Below are 19,587 nucleotides of genomic sequence, written 5' to 3'. Positions count from 1 at the left end.
TTGGCTGGGTCCTTAGACTTTGCAGGCAAGTGCCATAAGTGCTAGTGCATCTTTTCAGCTCAAAAACACTGTCTTTGAACTCCTCCCTTTTCTACCCCCCCTTCGCCAGTTGGGTCTCACTCTAGCCCAGGCTGGCCTCAAATTCACATCGATCCTCCTACCTCTGCCTCCAGAGGTTAAAGGTGTGCGCTACCATACCCAGCTCCCCTTCTTTCTTTCTTTTGAAAGAATCCTACTTTGTAGCTTGACTTGGCCTTGAACTACAGATCCTTCTGCTTCAGCCTCTGAGGACTGGAATTATAGGTACCACCACACCCAATTTGAATTCCTTATTTCTTATTAATATCCCATGACCATATTTCTTTTTAATTATTATTTTAAATAATTAATTTGAGAGAGAGGGAGAGAGAGAGGGAGGGAGGGAAGGAGGGAGGGAGAGAATGGGCATACTAGGGCCTCCAGCAACTGCAAACAAACTCCAGATGCATGCAGCCCCTTCTGCATCTGGCTTACATGGGTCTTGGAGAGTTGAACTGGGATCCTTTGGCTTTGCAGGCAAACACCTTAACCACTAAGCCATCTCTCCAGCCCCACCCCTCATATTTCCTTTTTCATTTTAAAACATTTTAACTTAGCACTTGGGAGGCAGAGGTAGGAGGATTGCTGTGAGTTTGAGGCCACCCTGATCATAGTGAATTCCAGGTTGGCCTGGGCTAGAGTGAGAAAAACCACAACAAAATTATTTATTTATTTGAGAGAGCAAGAAAAAGGCAGATAGAGAGAGAATGGGCACACCAAAGCCTCTAGCCACTGCAAACAAACTCCAGATGCATGTGCCAACATGTGCATATGGTTTATGTGGGTCTTGGGGAATCAAATCTGGGTCCTTTAGTTTTGCAGGCAAGCACCTTAACTGCTAAACCATTTCTCCATCCTTTTTTCTTTCTTTCTTTTCACTTATTTACTTGGTTTAAAAAAATATTTTATTTTTATTTATTTGTTTATTTGACAGGGAAAGAGGAGAGAGAGAGAATGGCCATGCCAGGGCCTCCAGCCAATGCAAACAAACTCCAGGTGTGTGCACCCCTTGTGCATCTGGCTAACATAGGTCCTGGGGAGTCAAACCTGGGTCCTTCGGCTTTGCAGGCAAGTGCCTGAACTGCTAAGCCATCCCTCCAGCCCTTTACTTGTTTTGTTTTTGAGTAGCATCTCATTCTAGCCCAGTCTGACTTGGAATTCACTATGCAATACCAGGCTGACCTTGAATTCACAGTGATCCTCCTACTTCTGCCTCCCAAGTGCTGGGATTAAAGGCATGTGTCACCAAGCCCGGTCTGGAACTCAAATTTTGAAAGTACTTATTAATGATTCCTTTAATTTGAATTTGTGCTTGACTCTCAAGAAACTGCCAAAACTGCTACTGAGTGGAGTACACGATTCTGGATGGAGGGCACATAACTTCTAGACCCCGATAACATTCAACTCTACCAAAGCAGCAGTCACTTGAACAGTCGGAACTTCTTCAAATACTGGCTCACTTCTTCCTTGGGATATGGCCGGAGTGCAATACAAGTGGCAATATTCTCTGGCTGCTCCAACCACAGCATATGGTCAATATTCTTCTGTTGCAGGGTCTCAGCCAGCTCCTTCAAGGTGGTTTCATCAGGAACCTACAAGTTGCAGAACACAGACTAAACAGACCACTCAGGACATGTCAAAAGGCATGAAAGGGTGGAAGGGGCTCTTAACTGAAACTGGAGAATCATCTTCCCCAAAGGTACAACAGCGTCACCCTTGATTTGCCACTCCTGTCTGTTGGGTTTTAGAGAAGTGGCTGGTAGGGGTCGGTGGGGGAGAGAAAGGGAGACTTAACTGTTCTGTTGATAAAACAGAAATTCTTGAGCTGGAGAGATGGCTTAGCGGTTAAGTGCTTGCCTGTGAAGCTGAAGGACCCTGGTTTGAGGCGCGATTCTCCAGGACCCACATTAGCCAGATGTACAAGGGGGCGCATGCATCTGGAGTTCGTTTGCAGTGGCTGGAAGCCCTAGTATGCCCATTCTCTCTCTCTCTCTATCTGCCTCTTTCTCTCTCTGTCACTCTCAAATAAATAAGTTAAAATGAACAAAAAAAAATTTTAAAGAGTAATTCTTCTCTTCCCTCTTGACATGTACGTGTGTCAGCTCCATGGTTTCAGTTTTCTTGTGGCTGCTGCCCATAACAGCTATCTCTAGTCCTTCAGCCAGCTGTAAGAACTGACTAGTAGGATTTTTTTTTTTCCAGTATAAAGTCACCTTTATTTATATTGTCTGAAGTGGTCTCTTTTTTAAAAAAGTGAACAGGAGTTAGAAAAGAATGCTTTTTTTGTTATTTTTAAAAAATTTTTATTAGCATTTTCCATGATTATAAAAAATATCCCATGGAGCCGGGCGTGGTGGCGCACGCCTTTAATCCCAGCACTCGGGAGGCAGAGGTAGGAGGATCGCCATGAGTTCAAGGCCACCCTGAGACTACATAGTGAATTCCAGGTCAGTGAGCCAGAGTGAGACCTTACCTAAAAAAACCAAAAAAAAAAAAAAAAAAAAAAAAAAAAATCCCATGGAAATTCCCTCCCCCTCCCCACTTTCCCCTTTGAAATTCCATTCTCCATCATATTATAGTAGGATTTTTAAAATGACATGTACTTTCCTTTTCCCTCTCTCATCTGACCAGGCTTCTGGAGTTACCTTCTCATTGCTGGAACACAGCACCAGATCAGAAGCAGCTAGGAAGGGGTGGTGTGGTATTTTAGCTTACAATCTTGAGGGGAAGCTCCATGATAGCAGAAGAAAGCATGGTGTGGGCAGAGGCTGGCATGAGCTCTGCCACAGCAAGTGGACAACAGCAGTAGGTGAGTGCTCTTGCAAGGGAGGAAGCTGGTTATAATATCCACAAGCAGACTCCCAACAACACACCCTCTCTAGCAAGGCTCCACTTCCCAAACTGCTATTGGCTGGGAAGCTAGCATTCAGAGACTATGGGGGGACCTATGATTCAAACCACAAGGCTCAAACCTAGTGTTGACTCAAAACTCAGATCACACCAGGTGTAGTGATGCACACCTTTAATTCCAGCACTTGGGAGGCAGAGGTAGGAGGATTACCATGAGTTTGAGGCCACCCTGAAAAACTACACAGTGAATTCCAGGTCAGCCTGGACTAGAACAAGACCCTACCTCGAAAAACCAGGAAAAAAAACAAAACAGCTCACACCCAAACGAGGTGTGGAACAACATGTTCCAGTGTGGTGGTGGTTTTGTGAACTTTTTAAGTTACAGAACAAAAAAAAAAAAAAAATCAAATTAAGCCATTTGCTACATATATTGATGACTGCAGGCAGATAGATAGGTGCAAAGAAAACTCTACTAATGATTTTAGATGCTATCTAATGACATTCTTAGCTTTTGGGTTGGTGGAAGCTGGTGTGCTAGTAGCCTGCTAAAAATCTATTCCAAAAGTTTTTCCTGATAGTCTAAAGGATAGTAGGTCAGCACTTACAAGTCTAAAGCAGGAGAATCAGGCATTCAAGGCTAACACAAGTTAGAGTTTGAGGTGAGCCTGAGCTACATGAGACCCTGCCTCAAAAACAAACAGGGGCTGGGAAGATTGCTTAGTGGTTAAAGGCACTTGCTTGCAAAGCCTATGGGCCTGTATTCAATTCCCCAGAACCCATATAAGGTGGATAGAAAAAGTGTTGATGTTCATTTGCAACAGTAAGACGCTGTGTTGTACATGCACATGTGCACGCGCACAAACTCACGCGCGCGCGCACACACACACACAGTTTTAAAAACAACAGAAACCAAAAGATTCAAATATACCACATGAGAGGAAGATGGTTTGGTTTTTCAAGATAGGGCTTCACTGTAGCCCAGGCTGACCCGGAATTCACTATGTAGTCTGAAGTGTTCTCTTTTTTTAAAAAAAGTGAACAGGAGTTAGAAAAGAATGCTTTTTTTTGTTATTTAAAAAAAAATTTTATTAGCATTTTCCATGATTATAAAAAATATCCCATGGAGCCGGGCGTTTTGTTAAGTTTTGTTTTGTTAAGTCCCATAAAAGAGAGCTATTTCCTCCAGATCATGCGCCCCCTTGTGCATCTGGCTAATGTGGGTCCTGGGGAATCAAGCCTAGAACTGGGGTCCTTAGGCTTCATAGGCAAGCACTTAACCACTAAGCCATCTCTCCAGCCCTTATTTTTCTTTCTTTTATTGTTTCTAATCTACTCTCTTACATGATTTTCGGTCAAAACAATTGGGTAGTGAGTTTCATCTCTGAGCCTAGGTGGACATGAATTTCTGAATTACAGAAAAATTATAAGATCATCATCTAGCAGGAGGACTCTGGTAACGAACAAAGACTTAACTACTGTCAGCAAACTTCAAGAGCTAATTCAAATGAGCTTGTCAATCACCTGGGCATGAAAATGACCTTCTGAAAGTTGTATGGTCCAGAGACTTCAGAAAAGAGTGGTACAAAATCACTCTAATCAAGTAGACTGGCACAATGGTCTCTGTTCACTGTCCATTCTCACTCCATTAAAATGTTTTCTTCCAAGACAGGTGTGGTAGTGCATGCTTTGAATCACAGCACTTGGGAGGCAGAGGTAGGAGGATTGCTGTGGGTTTGAGGCTGCCTCATTTAATCAGTCATAACCCCTAAGTTCCATTATTCAGTCATGGCTAACAACTTGGAATCTTCTAGTTCTGTGTGGGCTTCATATATCTCGACTAAGGAATGGGATTCTTTTTGTTTTGGTTTTCCAGGTAGGTTATCATTCAAGCCCAGGCTGACCTAAAATTCACTATGTAGTCTCAGGCTGGCCTTGAACTCACAGCCATCCTTCTTCCTCTGCCTCCTGAGTGCTGGGATTCTTTTTTTTTTTTTTAATTTTATTTATTTATTTATTTGTATTTGAGAGCAACAGACACAGAGAGAAAGACAGATAGAGGGAGAGAGAGAGAATGGGCGCGCCAGGGCTTCCAGCCTCTGCAAACGAACTCCAGACGCATGCGCCCCCTTGTGCATCTGGCTAACGTGGGACCTGGGGAACCGAGCCTCGAACCGGGGTCCTTAGGCTTCACAGGCAAGCACTTAACTGCTAAGCCATCTCTCCAGCCCAGTGCTGGGATTCTTAACTGATATTTCTGGAGGCCCTCAGACATTCTTGACATTTTTCTACAGATTATTGCTTGATACACTCCTAGTCAGCAGCAATATTTCTCTCTTTTTAAAAAACATTTTATTGCAGAAGAGGTGGCAGAAAGAATGTAACAGCCAAAGGAAGAGTAGGACTCCTTACGTGCTCCTCATGTTGGCTTGGATATCCATGACCTTACAGTGCCTGACACTATCTGCATAAGACCATCATAACAGGAGGAAAAGATGATGACATCAAAATAAAAGAGAGACTGTGGAGAGGGGATATGATGGAGAATGGAGTTTCAAAAGGGAAAGTGGGGGGAGGGAGGGTATTACCATGGGATATATATATATTTTTTTCCCCGATAGATTCAGATTTATTTATTTTTCTTTTTTTTTAAAATTTTTTTTGTCTATTTTTTATTTATTTATTTGAGAGCGACAGACACAGAGAGAAAGACAGATAGAGAGAGAGAGAGAGAGAATGGGCACACCACGGCTTCCAGCCACTGCAAACGAACTCCAGACGCGTGCGCCCCCTTGTGCATCTGGCTAATGTGGGACCTGGGGAACCGAGCCTCGAACCAGGGTCCTTAGGCTTCACAGGCAAGTGCTTAACCACTAAGCCATCTCTCCAGCCCCCAGATTTATTTTTTGCATGTGTATGTGGGGTGTGTGTGAAAGTGCACTGGAGGCTCTAGGTCAACATTGGGTGTTTTCCTCAATCACCTTCCACTTCATTTTAGAGGCAAGGATGTTCACTGAACCTAGAACTTACTGATTTGGCTAGACTGACTGCCCAGCAAGCCACCATGGGATATTTTTTATAATCATGGAAGTTGTTAATAAAAATTTGAAAAAAAATAAGAGGGACTGATTGAGAGGGGAAGGGGATATTATGGAGAATGGAGTTTCAAAGTGGGGGGAAGTGAGGGAATTACCATGGGATATTGTTTACAATCATGGAAGTTGTTAATAAAAAAGGAAAAAAATTATTTTTATTTATTTATTTGAGAGACAGAGAGAGATACAGAAATAGGCAGGGGGGGGAGGGAGGGAGGGGGAGAGAGAGAATTGGTGTTCCAGGGCCTCTAGCCATTGCAAACGAACTCCAGATGTATGTGCCCTCTTGTGCATCTTGTACCACTCTTTTCTGAAGTCTCTGGACCAGACAACTTTCAGAAGGTCATTTTCATGCCCAGGTGATTGACAAGCCCATTTGAATTAGCTCTTGAAGTTTGCTGACAGTAGTTAAGTCTTTGTTCTTTACCAGAGTCCTCCTGCTAGATGATGATCTGTGGGTCCTGGGGAGTCAAATCTGGGTTCTTTGGCTTTGCAGACAAGTGCCTTAATTGCTAAACCATCTCTCCAGCCTTATATTTTATTTTATTTTATTTTTTTGAGTTAGGGTCTCGCTCTAGAAAAGGCTGACCTGGAATTCACTATGTAGTCTCAGGGTGGCCCTGAACTCACAGCAATCCTTCTACCTCTGCCTCCTGAGTGCTGGGATTAAAGGCATACACTGATGAACCAGTCTGACTCCATCTTAGAGTTGGGAACCATTTTGTTGCTAAGTCAAGATAACTTTCATTTCTGCTTACTGTGACACTTAGGTCTCTGTTTAGCCTCACTGCACCTTCACTACCTGCCAGAATTCCCAACACCTGGACCTTCCTGGAACTTGAGTTACTCCCCACTCTGACAAAGCTTTGATTGTAAACTGCTATTTGCTTCTGTATTTTGCTTGCCAAGTACCCTGTTGGAAATCTCTCAACTTTGTAGCTTGTGAATCATAAAAATCTCACTTCTCTTATGCTCAGGACTGCACTCTTGAACCCTGCCTTTGGATGAGATAGTTGCTGGCCAGTTCCTGAGTGCATAATACATCTTGCTTCAATTTGGCCAAATATTTGAGTTGGTGGTCTTTTCTTTGCATAGTGAGTTCAACATCTGGAGGCCCCAGTGAGATAGGACCACCACCCAAATTCTGTAGCCCTACCTTCACTCTAGAACTCTGGGGCTGCAGTGCTGCCTCAGGAGTGCACACCTTAAGACATTCCAAGGATCCCAGGTGTGCTTTTGGTCTGGTGGATTGTCGGAGCGAACTGCCATACTAAAAGGAACTAGCCAACACCAAATGTTTAAGGAGGCCTCTGAGGTTAAGTCATACTAAAGAGTCTCCTATGACATCTGGCATTGGTTCTAGTGGGATCCTTTTTGGGGAACAATGAGATACCTGACATGAACTCCTGTCCAGGGTACTAGCAAGCTGTTGCATTGCCCTGTGGGCTCTTTGGTACCTGGTTTTTGGTCCCCTGTGTCTTGTTCTGTGTTTTGTTTGTCTTGTCTGTTCTTTTGTTGTCTTTCCCAGTTTGGACTTGGGGCAACTGAATGGATAGATAAAATGGGTAAGAAGACAAGTAAACCTGACTCTGAATTTTAAGAAACATTGACAAACTTTACCCCCCTCCACACCTTTAGTTAAGCAGGATTATGACTGCTCCATCACCAAAAGTCATTTCTGGACCTTCTGTGAGATAGAATGGCCCGCCTTTGGGGTCAATTGGCCCCGAAGGCACTTTTGATCCCTGGGTGGCATGGGCTACTCATGCCACAGCCCATGCCACCTTTGGTAGTCCACACCAGATAGGGTATATTTTAACTTGGGCAGAGGCAACAATCAATCCATACCCATGGATGAAGGTTTGTATGGTTCAGAATAGAAAGTCTTGATTGTGACTAGGAAAATGCCCCAGGAACCCTCAACTGGGAATCAAAAATCCTCGAAAAGCCCCGTCTTACAGGACTCTCAGGAGGATCTGCTTCTTCCCCCATATATCTTTGCCTATCCCATCTGTCTCAAACCCATCTTCTCCTTCTTCTCAGACCCATCAGGGCCACCCATATGAGGGTCCAAACTCAGACTCTTCCCCTGGGTGGCCTGTGGCTTCCATTTCTATTTCTTTTTCTTTTCTTTTCTTTTTTTTTTTTTTTTTGAGGTAGGGTCTCACTCTAGCCCAGGCTGACCTGGAATTCACTATGTAGTCTCAGGGTGGCCTCAAACTCATGATGATCCTCCTACCTCTGCCTCCTGAGTGCTGGGATTAAAGGCATGTGCCACCATGCCTGGCTCCATTTCTATTTCTATCCCTGAAGGGCAAGCGACTCTGGCTCCAGCCTTTCCATTCCAACAGGTCCCTGATGGGCGGTACACGTATGTTCCATTTTCTACGACCTATCTTTATAATTGGAAAAACAGAAGCCCCCTTTCAGCGCAGACCCTAGTTCTTTGATTTCCCTGATTAACTCTGTTTTCTTTAACCACCTCCCCACTTGGGATCACTGCCAACAGCTTCCCCACACTCTCTTCTCCACGGAAAAGAGAGAGAGAGAGAGAGAGAGAGAGAGAGGGAGAGGGAGGGAGAGCGGGGGGGGGGGAGTGTGTGTGTGTGTGTGTGTCTTGGCAGAGGCAGCTAAAGCTCTGCCCAAGATAAGCGCTCTTACTAATGACCAGAGAATAGAAGCAATTGACCATGTTTTACCCCAGAGGAGACCAGGATAGGAATATGGGACTAAAGAAGGGAGGAGGTCACTCAGAGAGTACCACCAGGCTCTACTGGAGGGTCTAAAGTGGGCCGCCTGCAAGCCTACTAGTCTGTTTAGAGTAGCTGACGTGAAACAAAGCTCAGACAGCGATTCTCGAGCACCTCCTAGAGGCATACCGCCTATATATTCCTACAGACCCAGAGAACCCAACAAACCTCAAGGTGGTTAACCTGGCTTTTGTATGCTAGTCGGACCCACATATAAATAAGAAAATTCAGAGGATAGATGGATTTTCAGGGAAAAATAGATCAGAATTGCTAGAGATAGCCCAAAAGGTTTGTGAAAATAGAAACAGCAGGGATGGTCTGCTGATAAAGAAAGTAAATTGGGCCATGGTGGCTGCATTGCATACTCCTTGCATTTTCAGTTCTGGGCAAATGCATGCCACATACAACAAAAAGAAGAAGCCCCTGTTACTAAATCAGTGTGCTTACTGCAGGGAATTGGGACACTGGAAAAATTAATGTCCCCAACAAAAGCAAGTGGGGCTTCCTTGGCAGTAGTTGGGGTCTCACAGCTGAAACCAGTTCTACTGTGGAAGAATAAGGGGCCATGACTCTTTCAAATTAGGCCCCTAGGAGCTTGTGGTAACCTTCTCAATTGGGGCCAACCTGAGAGCTTCCTAGTGGATATAGTTGCTTCACATTTGGTGTACAGAAACCCCTAGAACCCCTTACCAATCATGGATGTTCAAGGGGCAACAAGGGAAATTAAAAATTATAAATGGACCACTGATAGGACTGTTAATTTGGGACAAGGAACTGTAACTCATTCTTTCATTGTTATTCCTGAATGCCCTTTCCCTTTGCTGGGACAGGATCTTTCTTTCTTTTTTTTTAATTTTTAAAAATTTTATTAGCATTTTCCATGATTATAAAAAAAATCCCATGGTAATTTCCTCCCTCCCCACCCCCCACACTTTCCCCTTTGAAATTCCATTCTCCATCACATTACCTCCCCATCACAATCATTGTACTTACATATATACAATATCAACCTATTAAGTACCCTCCTCCCTTCCTTTCTCTTCCCTTTATGTCTCCTTTTTAACTTACTGGCCTCTGCTACTAAGTATTTTCATTCTCACAAGCCCAGTCATCTGGGACAGGATCGTTTGAGTAAGCTTCAGGCAACTGTATCATTCTCGAGGGTTATACCTATTTACAGTCAGGAGGCCCTGCTAAAGCTTTGACCATAACTTGCCCAAGGAATATCTGCTCCTCCAAAGTCCACCCCAAACCTCAGAAGAAGAATAAAAGGGACTACTAATCCAAGAAATTCCTACAATTTGGGCAGAAGACAACCCTCCTGGCTTGGCCAAAATTGTGCCACCAGTTGTAGTACAACTGGCGTCTGGGTCAATGCCCATTTGGGTTAAGCAACACCCCATCATCTCTGAAGCCAGAGAAGGAATTAAGGTTCATATCAGACATCTCCTAGAAGTGGGCATACTCATTAAGTGCCAATCAGCTTGGAACACCCCCTTGTTGCCTTTCCAAAAACCCAGAACTCAAGATATAGGCCCGTACAGGACTAAAGGGAAGTGAACAAATGGGTAGAAACCATATACCTGACTGTCCCAAACCCTTACACTCTGCTCAGTCTGTTGCTACCAGAACACACAGTCTATACTGTATTGGATTTAAAAGATGCATTCTTCTCCATTCCCTTGTCAAAACTGAGTCAGCCCATCTTTGCTTCCAAATGGATTGATTCTGAACTGGGGATATTGAGACAACTGACTTGGACTTGATTATCCCAGGGGTTCAAGAACTCCCCTACCATCTTTTTTTTTTTTTCCCCCCAAGGTAGAGTCTCACTCTAGTGCAGGCTGACCTGAAATACACTCTGTATTCTCACAGTGGCCTCAAACTCACGGCAATCCTCCAACCTCCGCTTCCCAAGTGTTGGGATTAAAGGAGTGTGCCACCACGCCTGGCTTCCCCTGCCATCTTTGATGAGACACTCAGCCAAGATCTGAGCCTTTTCACAGTGAGTACCCTAGAATAATCTTGTTCCAGTACATGGATGATCTCTTGCTGGCAGCAAAAGACATAGAAGACTATTCAAGGGTCACCCAGGGCTTACTGGAAACCTTGGCTAGATTAAGATACCGGGTCTCCAAGAAAAAGGCCCATATTTCTTCTCCCCAGGTTACTTTCTTACAATATGAACTAAGGGGAGGGAAGAGGCTACTGTCTCAAGCCCACATAGCAGCCATAATATAACCCCGACTACTAAAAAACAAGCTATAGAATTCTTGCAGTTGGATACTGCTGCCTCTGCTTACCTGGATTTGCTGAAATTGCCAAACCCTTATACACAGCTACAATAGGGGCGACATTCCTTTAAATTGGACTGAGGAGAACAAACTAGCTTTTAAGAATTTGAAAGAGGCCCTTGCACAAGCCCCTGCCTAAATCCTTCCATCTTTACATCTATGAGAAAAAGGGCATCTACCAAGGCAGTTCTTACCCAGAATTTAGGCCCATGGAAAAGACTGTTTGCCTACATTTCAAAAAGGTTGGATCCAGTAGCCTTGGGATGACCCCCCTGTTCATGGGCCATAGCTACTGCTGCTGCAATTCTAGTAACAGAAACAGACAAGCTTACTCTGGGGCAGACTCTAACTATAACCACTCCTCGTGCAGTTGAAGGGATGTCATCAACCACCACTGGATGTCAAATGCCCGTCTCACCCAGTATCAGGTTCTGATTCTAGACAAGGACAGATCAACTTTCCACAAATCCATGGCTGTCAACCCTGCCATTCTGCTGCCTGATGACAACCCTGAGGAAAGGGTCCGTGACTGCTTGGAGATGCTGGACATCATCCAAGATACCTGACCAGACTTGACAGACATTCCTCTCACTGTCAGGGATGCAGACCTTTACACTTATGGCAGTAGTTCTGTCCAGCATGGAATAAGGTACAAGGGGGCAATAGTAGTTATGTGCCAGAAAGAAATTATCTGGGCACAGGTTTTGCCCAGGGGTTCATTGGCCTAAAAAAAAAGAGATCATTGCCCTGACTCAAGCATTAAGGTGGGAAGAAGGAAAACAGGTAAACATGTACACAGACAACCGCTGTGCTTTTGCCACAGTGCTTGTATACAGACAGATACACAAACAGAGGGGACTTTTAACTTAAGATGGAAGGACCATCAAAATAAACAGGAAATTATTCAACTGCTAGAGGCTATCTGGCTATCAGATAAATTGGCCATTATCCACTGGCCAGGACACCATAAAGATAATAGTCCCTAGACCCAAGGTAGCAACTTGGCCAAACAAATAGCCAGGGATGTAGCCCTCGGAGATCCAAGACCCCAGACTATCCTAGAACTATCAGTACATCCCAGGCTCCTGGTCTAACTAGATGAAAATATTCCCACACATACTCTAGGAGAGATAGAACTCAACAAAACCATCAAGGTTGGTGGACCCTGCCAGATGGGAAAACTTGCATGCCAAAAGTATTGGGGAGAAAATGGTTGACTGACTATTAAGCATCAAGCAATGCTTTTATCCCCAAAGAAGACTTCAGAACTCATCTCACCCCATGTCTGGCTCCCCAGACATCGAGGGCTACTCCAAGACAATTCAGACTGTTGTATGACCTGTGCACAGAAAAAATGCCAAAAAGAATCTATTTCCACAGGGAAGCAGAAGTCAAGGCATTGTATCTGGTGAATTTTGGGAACTGGATTTTACTGAAATTAAACCAGGACAATATGGATATATACTTGCTGTTTTTTTTGGTTTTTTTTTTTCCCCTGAGGTAGGGTTTCATTCTAGCTCCGGCTGACCTAGAATAGTCTCAGGGTGGCCTTGAACTCACAGCAATCCTCCTCCCTCTGCCTCCCAAGTGCTGGAATGAAAGGCGTGCACCACCATGCCTTGCTACTTGCTGGTTTTTGTCGATGCTGTTTCAGGCTGGGTAGAAGCCTTTCCAACCAGAATGGAAAGGGCTTAGATAATAGCTAAGAAATTAATAACAGATTATTCCCAGATTTGGTCCTCCCTTGTCTTTGGGTCCAATAATGGCCTGGACTTCATGGCTAAATTACTTCAATTAATTTCAAAGGCTCTTGATATAAATTGGAAACTACGTTGTATGTATCATCCCCAGAACTCAGGAAACTCTGACTAAATTTATCCTTAAGACTGGTGGTAACTGGGTCTTTTGCCTTATTGAGGGCCGGCTGTAATCCTTACCAGGAGAAATTCACCCCTTATGAAATAGTCTAGGGGTGGTCACCTCCTGTTATCTCCAGAATACATCAAGATCTTCTAGCAGATTCTCCCATCTGGGAGACACTCAGGTTACAGCTAACCATGGATAAGATCTTTCCTCAGGTCCAGGCTGCCCAACCTGTTGGATACCAACTTCCTCGTTCCAACCTGGTGAGAGCAAGGGTTCAAAACCCTAAGCTCTCAAGTTAAACAAGATCTAGGATTTTTAGAAAACTCAGCTTCAAGGCTGGGAAGACAGGTAGACTCTTTGGCAGAAGTAGTGATACAGAATAGGAGAGGCCTTGACTTACTTTTCATGAAACAAGGAGGGCTATGTGTGGCATTAGGAAAAACCTGCTGCTCTTATGACAACCAATCAGGTGTAATTAGAGAAACCCTAGCTATGATAAGAAACAGTCTTAAAACCAAATACCTTGACCAACAAGAAGAGAAAAAATTGGTATTAATCACTGTTCAATTGGTCCCCCTGGCTAACTACTCTTATTTCGGCTGCTGCAGGTCTCCTAATACTCCTCTTGATGTTACTCACAAGTGGACCTTGGGTTTTCCAATGTGTCACAGATTTTATCGCCAAATAGAGAGTACTAAAATATTTGCTCTCCATCGGCATTATCAGCCTATGCAACAGACAGAACTAACTGTTCACTATCAAAGATTTGAAAGGGACACATAAGACAAGAGGGGAATGATGAATCAGTCTGACTCCATCTTAGAGCTGGGAGCCATTTTGTTGCTAAGTGGAGATGTTTTGCTTCTTCTTACTGTGACACTTAAGTTTCTGTTTAGCCTCTCTGTACCTTGACTACCTGCTGAATTCCCCACCTCTGACCCTTCTTGGAACCTGAGTTACATCTCACTCTGACAATGCCTTGATTGTAAACTGCTATTTGCTTCTGTATCTTGCTTGCCAAGTTCCCTGTTGGAAATCTCTCAACCTTGCAGCTTGTGAATTATAAAAACCTCACTTCTGTTGTGCTCAGGACTGCTCTAGTAAACCCTGCCTTTGGGTTTGACAGCTGCTGGCCAGCTCCCAAGTGCACAATACAGCTTGCTTCAATTTGGCCAAATATTTGAGTCAGTGGTCTTTTCCTTGCGTCTTGAGTTTAAGAGCACCACCACATCTAGCTTCTCTCTCTCTCTTTTATTTATTTTATTTATTTTTAATTTTTTGGTTTTTCAAGGTAGGGTCTCACTCTGCCCCAAGCTGTATTTTCCTTCTCACGCAGAAGCCCAATCATCTGTAGCTAGGATCCACATATGAGCGAGAACATGTGGCGCTTGGCTTTCTGGGCCTGGGTTACCTCACTTAGTATAATCCTTTCCAGATCCATCCATTTTTCTGCAAATTTCATAACTTCATTTTTCTTTACCGCTGAGTAGAAAGGTATTTTTTTTTTAAATTTTTTTTTTTTATTTTTTTATTTTCGAGGTAGGGTCTTACTCCAGCCCAGGCTGACCTGGAATTCACTGAGGAGTCTCAGGGTGGCCTCGAACTCACGGCAATCCTCCTACCTCTGCCTCCTGAGTGCTGGGATTAAAGGCGTGCGCCACCACGCCCGGCTAGAAAGGTATTTTTTATAAATAAGTTTATTTATTTGTAAGCAGAGAGGGCTAGAAGAAAGGCAGACAGGAAGAACAGGTGTGCCAGGACCTTCAGGCAATGCAAACTTACTCCAGTTGCATGTGCCACTTTGTGCATTTGGTTTCATATGGGTATTGGGAAATCAAACTCAGGTCGTTAGGCACTACAGGCAAATGCCTTAACGACTGAGTCACCTCCCCAGCTCCAATATTTCTCTTGAAAGACTGTCTGTCTTTGCAGCCAGCCATGAAAAGATAATGCCACCTCTAACTCAGGGTTCTAGTTTACTTATTTTAAAGCATTCTGTGACAGCTAATCTTGTCAGTTGATGTGATTAAGAATCATAATAGAAATAGATTTCTGGGCCTGTCGGTGAGGATTAGGGCAACTGAAGATTTACCCTAAATGTGGATGTGAGCATAGCCACCAGCATTCACTACCCTCTGCTTCCTCACTGCTGCACTCAGGTTCACACTGCTGGCAGAAATCACCCAACCAAGAGCTCCTTGTAGGAAAAAAGGTTTAGTTTGGCTTACAAACTCAAGGGGAAACTCCATGATGGCAGAGGAAAATGATGGCATGAGCAGAGGGTGGACATCACCACCTGGCCAACATAAGGTGGACAACAGGAACAGGAGAGTGCGCCAAACATTGGCAAGGGGAAACTGGCTATAACACCCATAAGCCCAGTCCCAACAATGCACTACCACCAGGAGGTGTTAGTTCCCAAATCTCTATCAGCTGGCAACCTAGCATTCAGAACACCTAAGTTTATGGGGACACCTGAATCAAACCACCACATTCTGCCCCTGACCCCCATAAACTGATAACTATGCACGATATAACATACAATGCATTCATCCACCTTTAAAAGTCCCCATATTTGTTTTTATCAATCCCAATGATATACAAATATCCTCATAGTCCATGGTCTTTTAACTAAGCCATAATACCAAAAAAGTCCCCCCAAAACCCATAATGGCATAGAATAAACATTCACACTGCAAAAGATGGCATTGGGTACAGCAAAGAAATATTCAACCAATCCAAGATTTAAACAGGGCAAATATCAACCTCTGTAGCTTTAAGTCCAACAACTATAGTCAGTGAAAATTCTACAAGTACAATAATTCTAACCAGTAACAAGTCTCTAGAATTCTAATTCCACCCCTCCAGCTAGGCTACTTACAGTTCTGGAAAACTTCACTGGGCTGGCAGTTTTCCTTAGCAGCCAGCCATCTTGTGGTCCTGGCATCTCTACTGGGTCTCCACTGCAACCGACAGTCCATCCTTATGGCTCCATCGGGTCTCCATGCAGGCATCCAGCAAACCTGCTTCACACTGCCCATGGCCATTTCCAAAACACAAGACCATGTTGCAAACTCAATGACCCTCTCTTTCCTGCATTTCTTATACTCCACAATACAGGTAGAGTGCCAATTTGTTAATTCAGGGGGGAATAAAGAAGACTTTGAAGAACAGGATGCTCCTTGAGCACTCAGGCCCCTTCAAAAGAGTCTACATTCTAACTGTTGACTCAAAGCAATTCAGTTGGCCCAATCTCAAGGGTTGTATTTTCTCATATAATTGCAGGTGAACCGGCAGAAATTTTGAGGCAAAGATTTCATTTTTCTGTGCCATATCCCTCTGCTCACACCAGTCCATTTCTATGCAAACCAACCCTGCACAATTCTCAGGACATGACCATAACAGCAAGCCTCTCACACAAACTGCTTCTAGCCCAGTCCAGACAAAGCTCTTTCTCAACCTCACAAGCCAAACCTCACAGTCCATAGTTCTTATTACATTCAAGTCTTTCAACTGTGACCAGAATAGTCCATCAAGCTGTACTTACAACACTGCAAGGGATCTCTTAGGCTAATGTTTCAATTCCTTTCCACATTCCTCTTGAAAACCAACTCCAAAAGGCCAATCCCACAGAGTCAGGTGTCTAACAGCAACACCACTCTTGGTACCAACCTTACTGTTGCAGTCAGGTTCCCATTGCTGGCAGAAATCACATGCAAAGAGTAGCTTGTGGGAAAAAAAAGTTTATTTTGGCTTACAGACTCAAAGGGGAAAATGGTGGCATGAGCAGAGGGGTAGACACCAGCCTCTGACCAACATAAGGACATAAGGTGGACAACAGCAATAGCAGAGTGTGCCAAACACTGGTAAGAAGACACTGACTATACTACCCATAAGCCTACCCCCAACAATACACTGCTTCCAGGCAGCATTAGTTCCCAAATCTTCATCAGCTGGAAACAGCATTCAGAATACCTAAGTTTATGGGGGACACCTGAATCAAAGCACCACACTCACTGTGGACTACGTTTGACCAGCCTCCTCATGCTCCTGCTGCCATGTCTTCCCTGCAAGATGGTCTGTAACCTCAAACTAGAAATTAAAATAAACCTTTCTTCCTATAAGTTTCTTTTAGTCAGTTATTTTGTCTCATCAACAAGAAAGGAATTAATGCAGATTCTTTTGCTGGGGATGTAGGTCAGAGGTAGAGTTGCCTAGCATGTACAAGGACCTGGGTTATATCCCCAGAACAGGAAGAAGGAAAAAAAAAAAGACATCTTCCTCCTCATAAGACATGGACTGGGTGTGGTGATGGAGGCCTTTAATCTCAGCACTTGGGAATCAGAGGTAAGAGGAGGCTCACCATGAGCTCGAGGCCACCCTGAGACTATAGCTTTACATTCTAGCTCAGGTCAGCCTGAGCTAGAGTGAATGAGAACCTACCTCGAAAACCCAAAATTAAAAAAAAAAAATACACATGCACACATATAGACTTGACATTACCTTTTTTTTTTTTTTTTTTAATATTTTGAGGTAGGGTCTTGTTCTAGCCCAGGCTAAACTGGAATTTACTATGTAGTCTCAGGCTGGCCTTGAATTCAAGGTGATCCTCCTACCTCTTCCTCCAGAGTGTTAGGATGCACACGCCACCATGCCCAACCTCCAAAATAGTTTTTAAGTATTTATTTATTTGCAAGCAGAGAGAGATGGAGAGACACAGAAATAGACAGAATAGGTGCACCAGGGCCTCCAGCCTCTGCAAACTCCAGATGCATGTGCCACTGTATGTCTGGATTTACATGGGTACTAGGGAATTGAGTTAGGTTTTGCAGACAACTACCTCAGCAGCTGAGCTATCTCTCCAGCCTGAAATTTTTTTTTTTTTTTTGTTTGTTTGCTTTTTTGAGGTTAGGGTCTCACTCTAGCACAGGTTGACCTGGGACTCATTCTGTAGTCATAAGCTGTCCTGGAGCTCACAGGGATGCTCCTACTTTTGCCTTCCCAGTGCTGGGATTAAAGGTATGTGTGACTATGTTGAATTTGATGTGAAAATTTTAGAAATATTCCACCACCCATTAGTAAGCTTCCTTCCTTCCTTCCTAAGTTTTCCTTTTCAAAAGTAAATACTGCTCAATTTTCAGATGCCAGTCACTAAATATTCTTCAAAAACATTTCTGCTAGCTATATAACAATCCATTAAAGTCAGAGATTTATCCAATCCCTAGTACTGGAAATTTGTCTTTTTTTTTTTAACCAATATAAAGTGCTTATAAATACTATGCAAAGTTTTTTGAATGCATCTTATTAGACAGTTTCTAGCAGTAGCATCGACAGATCAAAGAACCTTATTACAACTTTTAGGGAGGTATGCCAATTCGTAACCCTGAATCAGCATCTCTCCCTGAAATTGCTGAGGCTAGATTGAATTAATACCTGAGTTTTAAATATTTATGCCCCCCACGTTTGTTTTTATTTATTTACTTTTATTGGCTTTTTTTTTTTTTTTTTTTTGGTTTTTCGAGGTAGGGTCTCACTCTGGTCCAGGCTGACCTGGAATTAACTCTGTAGTCTCAGGGTGGCCTCGAACTCATGGCGATCCTCCTACCTCTGCCTCCCAAGTGCTGGGATTAAAGGCGTGCGCCACCGCGCCCGGCTCTTTTATTGGCTTTTTGAGGCAGAGTCTCGTTCTAGCTCAGGCTGACCTGGAATTCACTTTGTAGACTTGGGGTGGCTTTGAACTCATGGACTGCCAAGTGCTGGGATTAAAAGCATGTACCCACCAGGCCTGGCTCGAGTTGGAAATATTTATGTTCTAAGCCGGGCGTGGTGGCGCACGCCTTTAATCCCAGCACTCGGGAGGCAGAGGTAGGAGGATCGCCGTGAGTTCAAGGCCACCCTGAGACTACAGAGTTAATTCCAGGTCAGCCTGGACTAGAGTGAGACCCTACCTCGAAAAACAAAAAAAAAAAAAGAAATATTTATGTTCAGTAATGAATGTGTTACAGCCACACAAATGCATGTTTCACTTCATTTTGCTCAGGCCCTACCTCGAAAAACCGCAAAAAAACTGATGGAAGTAAGGGGAGGAAAGGGAGGAAGGAGGGAGGGAGGGAGGAAGGAAGACAGGCAGGCCGGCACAGGCACGGGGTAGTCAGGCCGGGACGCGTTCCCAGCTCGCCCTCCCAGGAATGCAGAGCAGAGGGCCAGCCCGCACCACCACCAGTTTCCGGTGATCTCCGAAAGACGAGCGAACGGTTGAAGAACAAGTCCCACGTCCACTCCCGACTCCGGCACTGCGTAAGGGAATGCTCACTGGGGCACCAGCTAAAGCCACAGAACCCACCCCAAAGATCAAGACCCTCCACACGACGTCACACCCACTTCCGGCCGCCCGGGCGCCTCACCTCCAGGACTACCTTGCGCATGCGCCCCAGCTCCTCGAGGTAGGCTGCGGTGTGCGGGTGGTTGCGGTGAAGGTGCAAGGCCGCGGTGGCTGCATGACAAGCCTGCGCGACCACCGCTCCTGCAGGCCAGGAAAACGGCGCCTGCGACAGATCCTTCCGCAGGACCAAGTATTGTACCAGTACTGGCGGCTCCGCCCCAGGGGCCGTCATCTTCCTGACCGGAATGGCTGCGCCGACTCTCCAGAGCATGCTG

General features: G+C 44.4%; 1 protein-coding gene across 1 annotated transcript; it reads right to left on the bottom strand.

The window, feature by feature from the left end:
* Nucleotides 1-1,358: 1,358 nt before the first annotated feature.
* Ptrhd1 (peptidyl-tRNA hydrolase domain containing 1) lies at nt 1,359-19,582 on the bottom strand. The gene is made up of 3 exons (XM_045148680.1): nt 19,335-19,582; nt 7,478-7,564; nt 1,359-1,670 (listed from the first exon to the last, which is right to left on the bottom strand). The coding sequence occupies exons 1-3, from the start codon at nt 19,542-19,544 to the stop codon at nt 1,500-1,502; spliced, it is 468 nt and encodes a 155-aa protein (XP_045004615.1). The 5' UTR covers nt 19,545-19,582; the 3' UTR covers nt 1,359-1,499.
* Nucleotides 19,583-19,587: the final 5 nt, after the last annotated feature.

This window comes from Jaculus jaculus, chromosome 5 (genome assembly GCF_020740685.1).
Source record: "Jaculus jaculus isolate mJacJac1 chromosome 5, mJacJac1.mat.Y.cur, whole genome shotgun sequence".
Classification (NCBI taxonomy): Eukaryota; Metazoa; Chordata; class Mammalia; order Rodentia; family Dipodidae; genus Jaculus; species Jaculus jaculus.
The sequence above is the reverse complement of the archived record's forward strand: the minus strand, read 5'-3'. Positions and strand labels throughout refer to the sequence as shown.

Coding starts and splice junctions, on each gene's coding strand:
- Ptrhd1 (XM_045148680.1), bottom strand. CDS start 19,544: ATGACGGCCCCTGGGGCGGAGCCGCCAGTACTGGTACAATACTTGGTC. Junction 7,565..19,334: donor TGCGCAAGGTAGTCCTGGAG/GTGAGGCGCCCG, acceptor CTATCCATTCAG/TTGCCCCAAGTCCAAACTGG. Junction 1,671..7,477: donor CACAGGGGACCAAAAACCAG/GTACCAAAGAGC, acceptor TGCAACTTGTAG/GTTCCTGATGAAACCACCTT.